The 6,601-nt window shown below is 28.7% G+C and overlaps 2 protein-coding genes across 2 annotated transcripts; both read left to right on the top strand.

The window, feature by feature from the left end:
• On the top strand, positions 1-1,332 carry GO595_003734 (Carbohydrate binding domain-containing protein; the record flags this gene model as incomplete). The annotated part of the gene is made up of 1 exon (XM_067916787.1): positions 1-1,332. One exon carries the CDS (start codon positions 1-3, stop codon positions 1,330-1,332), a length of 1,332 nt encoding a protein of 443 aa, XP_067776021.1.
• A 191-nt stretch (positions 1,333-1,523) lies between these two features.
• On the top strand, positions 1,524-2,150 carry GO595_003733 (uncharacterized protein; the record flags this gene model as incomplete). The annotated part of the gene is made up of 1 exon (XM_067916786.1): positions 1,524-2,150. One exon carries the CDS (start codon positions 1,524-1,526, stop codon positions 2,148-2,150), a length of 627 nt encoding a protein of 208 aa, XP_067776020.1.
• Positions 2,151-6,601: the final 4,451 nt, after the last annotated feature.

Here is a 6,601-nt window from a genome sequence, read left to right as displayed (position 1 = left end):
ATGAGATTAATATTTTTGCAAGGTAATCATGTAGCAATGGCGAAACGTTATCGAAAAATTGCACAAGATAAAGGATTAGTTGTTCCATTTACTGAGAAAGTTAAACAGAATCCAAACATAGATAAACTTATTGGTTCAGCACTTATGAATTTCAGAGATAGATGGAATATTAGTCGAATATCTTTATATGATCAATTATATGATTTAGGATTTGATCATATTTTAGATTTTGGTTCAGTAAGAGAAAATCTTGGTACAGTACTTGAAAATTATTCATATGTATTAATAAATGTTTACGATTCATATCAAAATACTGGAAATCGAGAGTTTTGTGATAAGGGATGGATCGATTGGAATGCAAATTGGCCTTATGCATATCCAAATGATATAATTATTGATTCTTCAGGTAAAATGGAAACATTAGACAATGTTGCAAATTTATCAAATTCACCACAAAGAATTGATGTATATGCAATTTGTGATAAAACATATCTTAAATATGCGAAAAGTGATTACGAAAAACAATTTTCGAATAATGAATATCATTTTGAATCGAGATATATCGATGGTTCAACAGCAACATTATTTTTCGAATGTTATCATCATGATCATCCAATGGTTAGAAGCGAAGTGAAACAAAATCGAAATGAACTTTTAAGATACTTCCGTGAAAATGAACATGGAAAACTTGTCATTGGAAGTGAAGAAGGAAGAGATTTTGCTGTTCCTTATTGTGATTATTTCTTGGGCTTAATGGGTAATGCAATGTTTGCAACAACAGAAGAGCAATATCAAAGAAGTGTAAATGAAATTTATAATGTTCCACTTTTCGAACTTGTTTATCATGATTGTGTTATATCTTATTATAGTACTGGTGATTCAAATCCAAAAATACTAACTACATGGGATAAAAAAGATTTATTTAATCGACTTTATGGAACACCTCCAACTTATACTATCACCCAGAATGCTTTTGAGACTTATAAAGATAAACTTAAAAATTCTTATCAAATTGCTGAAGTTGTCTCAAAAATGACTGCATACCAAGAAATGACTGATCACATATATTTAACTGATGATTTAAAGGTACAACAAACTGTTTTTAGTAATGGTGTTCGTGTTACTGTTAATTTCGGTTCGTCAACTTATACAACAGAAAATGGTCAATTAATAGAACCAATGAGTTCCTTAATCGAAGAAAGTAATTCAAATGGCGGCTTACAAGGTTGGGCAATAGCATTAATTGTAATATTTGCTATAGTTTTTGCTTTAGTATGTACAATCTTATGTGTAAAGTTCAATAAAAAGATAGAAGAAACAAAAGATATATAAACCAACTTAAATGAGAAATAAAAAAATTTTTAATTCATTTTTTAATATTTTCTTTTTCTAAATCTTATAACTTCTGATTGGAAATTTTATTGTTTTACATAAATTCTTTGGCATTATTTGACTCACAAATTTGTGAGTTTTCAATTGAAAAAGTGTATCGTTTTTGCAGGGGAAAATTCTCCTATTCCCAAATGCAAACACCCAAACACAGAGATTATAGCTATCTTAAAAATTTATGCACCGAGATAAGGCATGCTGTTAGAAATAATTTAGGAGTTCCACCTCAAAAAACTCTTATAAATCTTGTTGAAAAATTAAAAAATCGTTACACAGATATTGATGAACTTTCTCAAATGGAGTTATGGTGTACTGAAATTCTATCTTCTGGAACACCTTATGGAGTGGCATTAGATAAAACGTTTCGTTTAATTCGTCAACAAATAGAAAAGGAAGAAGAAGAGGAAGAAGAAGAGGAAGAAAAAGATGATGACGCAAAATACTTACCAATGTACTCCAGAGACGATTATTACTTTTGTAAAGGAATAGTTTTTGATATAATTAATGATATCATCAAAAACAACAAGAAAGTTCTACCTCTAGAATCCATAAATCACTATTCAAAGATATTAAATAGTCGTAACATTAGTTCATGTGATTTATCACTTTTTTTCATGTGGGGTACAGAAGACATGGATTATGATCCATCTTTTCAAAATGCTGCAGATTCAACATTTGATTTGATTTATCAAAATTTAAATGACTATGGTGATGAAGAACCTTTGGAAGAAGAAGAGAATCGAATACAGGAGGAAAAATAACTCGAAATAAATTTAACAAAAAAATTATTAATAACTTAATATACCCTCAAACTGTTAATTTTTTTTGATGAGGCATTATTATTTTTCTATCTTTTATATTTACGTACATTAATGTGAACAATATGAATACTGTTATTTTCAAAAATCCGTGGACAGCCGATAGGAAATTCTATTAACGATAAATGATTTTCAGAGCACTGCTTTGAAATAAGTGGAAGCATGATGACGAAAATACTTCCTGTCGGCCAGTGGGGATTTTTACTTGTCCGGGGCTGTATAAAAATTATTGAATAATACATCATCATGTACACTAATTAGTTTAAAAATTTGGAAATATGCAAAATATTTTTCTGAGAACAACTATGGAGTTTTGAAATGTATTCCCTAATCAAAATTAAAAAGTCGCAATCAGATAAACAGACTATGGGGAAATGAAGATATGCGGAAAAAGATAAAATGTTGTAAATAAATTATCAATTTTATTTTCTGTGTTTATTAACGGTCGAAATAACGGTTTAATTTTGGCCGGACAACTTATCATATAAAAAGTGGTGTCGAAGATTTCGATTCAATGCCATTGAAAATTTCAGTGCTTTTAAAATCGCGATTCTATATATTATTAAAATTTAAAAAAAAGTTTGCACTAATAATATTAGAATTATCAAAATTTCTTGAAATTAAAAACATTCGGTTCGCACTGGGTTGTTATGATTTACTTTATAATTTCCGGCCGCTTGTGGTCGGAAATTTTAAAGTAAATCATAACAACCAGCTCACCTCATGTTTTATTTATATGTTATATTAATTACAAAATTTTTTTTTATCATGTTTTTTTACCCCTAAATTATTATTATCAATTCTTCCTAGATTTAACTTTGACATCTCAATGATCGGGTGATCATATTTGAGTTAAAAATTCTATGCTCACAGAAAAACCTCATAATCTCTTCACTTCTCTAAATGGAATTCTACAATGAATTCTTCGCCATAAACAGATTCATTTTCGATCATTTAACCAACAAGACAATAAAGCCTACTCTTTCTTCTCTTTTTTCTTCTTTGTGTTATTCTGTTTCTTCATTCCGTACTCAACTTTTAAAGTTTAATCTTCCAACAAGAATTAATAGACTTATTTCATTAGCAAAATCTGCCACCGTTAATTCAGACCCCCCTCAAATTTACGTTTTACTAAAAGATTGTAATGACAATGATACACGTTTGAATTCTCTGTACATTGAACACTTTAAACAGTTAAAACCTTATCATTTCGACTTTTTAAATCTACTAAAAAAATATTCAAGTCATTCTTTACCACCAATATTAGATTATGACAAAAATTATGAATCGGATTATAAAAATTATTTTATGTGGAATAGTTCTATACATATTATGCAAGATATTAAAATATTCAATCGTAAAATGGAAGAAATGTATGATAATATTCCGGAAATATTCAAATCACTTGATGGTGATCAACGATTTCTTATTAATAGCAATTTATCAATCGGTTTTTTATATGGTAATGTTCAAATTGAAAATGGTGGTATTGGTTCACCTCACTCTCATGGAACATTTTTTTTCAAGTTCAAGAAAAAGTGGTACAGGGTATCTAAACTTAGATTCCCTATTAAACAGCCATAAAAAGCCTGACATGGAGAAACTGAATTCTATTTTAAATTAACTGATAAATAATAACCCGTTATATTCAGAAATTGCTCCACTGGATGTAAATTTCTACAGAACAAAAATCGATCCAGCTTTTGCATCAAACAATGATGTTATTGGTATTGCTGAGATACCCATTAGCGAAAATCAAAATAGCAATAAAATTGATTATACAAAAATACCAATTACATTGCCAAATTCCGAGAAATATGGTGAAATAATTTATGTTGATATATAACAGGCTCTATTAATGTGTTTTCCTATAATATTCCCTTTTGGCAATATGCCAATCATTCCCGGTAAAACAATTCGCCAAAAAGCTGCTGTTCTTTTCGGTTCTCATTATTTGTTTAGGTGTGGTAGATTACAGTGTACAATTTTTCTTTTTTTATATAATGCTATAATGGCTAAAAAAGCTTCTTTTATAAATAATAGAATTAATCTTCACGTGTTAAATTAGATATTAGATTTTGCCCGTTTGAGGAAATGTTAATTCGGAAAAAAAGATTTACAAAAATTAAAAAAGATGGATTTAATCATTTAATTAAAAATATGAACTTTGGTGAAGTTACTAATTATTGCTGGCGTTTAGAATTTCAAGCCAGAGGTGCACCACATGTTCATGCATTAATATGGCTTAAAGACAGATTAGAAAACATTTCTCGAAATTTTTTTGCATCTTTACCTTCTTCTATTACACCAAAATTATCTGAATTAGTGAGGACCAACATGATTCATGAGTGTAAATTAATTAGGTGCAAAAAAGGTGATGAAACCGCCGCATGCAAATATGGCTTTCCCAAACAATCTTGCAATAGTATACATATTGACGAAAATGGTAATTTAGTTTTACCTAGAAATGACAATGAAAAAAGAATTGTGGAATACTCACCTTATTTTTTATTAACTTGGGGTGGTCATTGTCACATACATATTTTAAAAAATTCAGTTCATACAGAATGTTCAGCAAATGCTATACATTATATCGTTAAATATAATTTCAAAGCTGAACCAAATCTTAGAGTTCAAGTGGAACGTCAAAATGATACAAATGCAAATCCTTATCAAACCTTATTTCATGCTAGAATAGTATCTGTTGAAGAAGCTGTAACTAAAATTGTTTCTTATGAATATTTCGGATCAAGCATGTCTTCCACATATTTAACATTAAAACCTCCAGAAAGTAGGAAAACTTTATATAGAGATGGTGTTCAAATGCAACACCTATCGAAAAATATTTCAATCGACCAAAATGTTTAGAAAGTATTAATATTCTTGATTATTTATCATTTTATGATATCGTTCCATCCAATTATTCAAACAAACAATATATTGATAAAATTAATAGAGGAAATAGTCCTGAACAAGCAGCAATTATTTTAAATAAGCCAAATCGAACAGAACGACCAAGTAATACTCTTGCTGTCGGATCAAAATGGGAAGAATATAATTTAAATCCATTGGTTTTAATTGATTCAGAAGATTTTTTATATCCTGCTGAAAATTTAGAAAATGCTGAAGCTCTTAAAATTATGAGAAGGGGTAAGCCCCAAATAATATTAACTGAACGTTTTACAGTTACATTAAATATTGATGATTTCTGCTATCTTAAAACTGTCCTTGCAAATTGCTGGAGATCAGACGAAGAAATTAAATCACATCAAGAAAGTTGGCAACAATCAATGGAATATCATGGCGTTTCAATTCCAGAAGAAGATCATATATTTCAATATTATATAAAATTTGATTATTTATATGCTAAATTCTCCAAGATATAATACTCAAGATTTTATTACAAATATATCTTCAATGAATTATGATATGTTTCCTTTTCTCAATGCTTTGAAAAATAAAATAAATAATGAAAATCAAATCAAAATTGATCAAGTATTAAATTATATTAGATCAATAAATATTATAAATACAGATGTAATAACTGATATATCTAATCGTCCTCAAATTTTCAGATAAATAAATATATATGTTATTCATTTAATAATCAAGAAATCAATAAATCTAACATTAATTTAGCAAATTTCGAGCGAAAATTTAACGATGGAGAGCGTTATATATTCAATCAAGTTAAGAATAGATTATTAGCCGGACAACAATTAACTGCATTTATAAAAGGAAAAGCAGGGACAGGAAAAAGTTTTCTTATCAATTCCATAATAAATTTGTTGAAAATCAATGAAATTCCATATGTTGTATGTGCTTCTACAAGTATGGCAGCAAGTTTAATAGATGGTAAAACAGTTCATCCAACATTTGGATTATTTACTATAAAAAAAAATAATATTGAAGAAATTATCTGTTCATTGGATGTTTCAAAGCCAAATGGACTAGCTATGACTTATGCTAAAGTGATTATAATTGATGAAGTAACAATGATGTATGCTAAAGTTCTTTTTGCGCTTGAAAATGGTCTGCGAAAAATTATGGCACAGAAAAAAGTGTATTTGGAATTTCTCCTTTTGAAGGCAAAAGTATTTTATTATTTGAAAATTTAGCACAAGTACCTGCAGTAACAAGAGCATCTGACGATTTCCTATAGTCACTTCAGCAATTTTATGAAAGTGCTACATTTACTGAGTTTATCCAATGGGAATTGAAAACACTAATGCGGCAATTAGAGGATGAGATAATATTTATAAAACTTTTAGAAAATATCCGACAGCATAAAGATGGTGAACCTCTAGATCCTGAAGTAGAATAAGAACTCAAAAAAAGATTTTGTCCTGGAAAAGTCGATGATTTACTCGAAGCAATAGATTTTTTCGTTGGTG

Source organism: Histomonas meleagridis, assembly GCF_020186115.1.
Source record: "Histomonas meleagridis strain 2922-C6/04-10x chromosome Unknown contig_23, whole genome shotgun sequence".
Lineage (NCBI taxonomy): Eukaryota > Parabasalia > Tritrichomonadida > Dientamoebidae > Histomonas > Histomonas meleagridis.
Note: the sequence above shows the minus strand (reverse complement) of the source record. Positions and strands in the feature narration are given on the sequence as shown.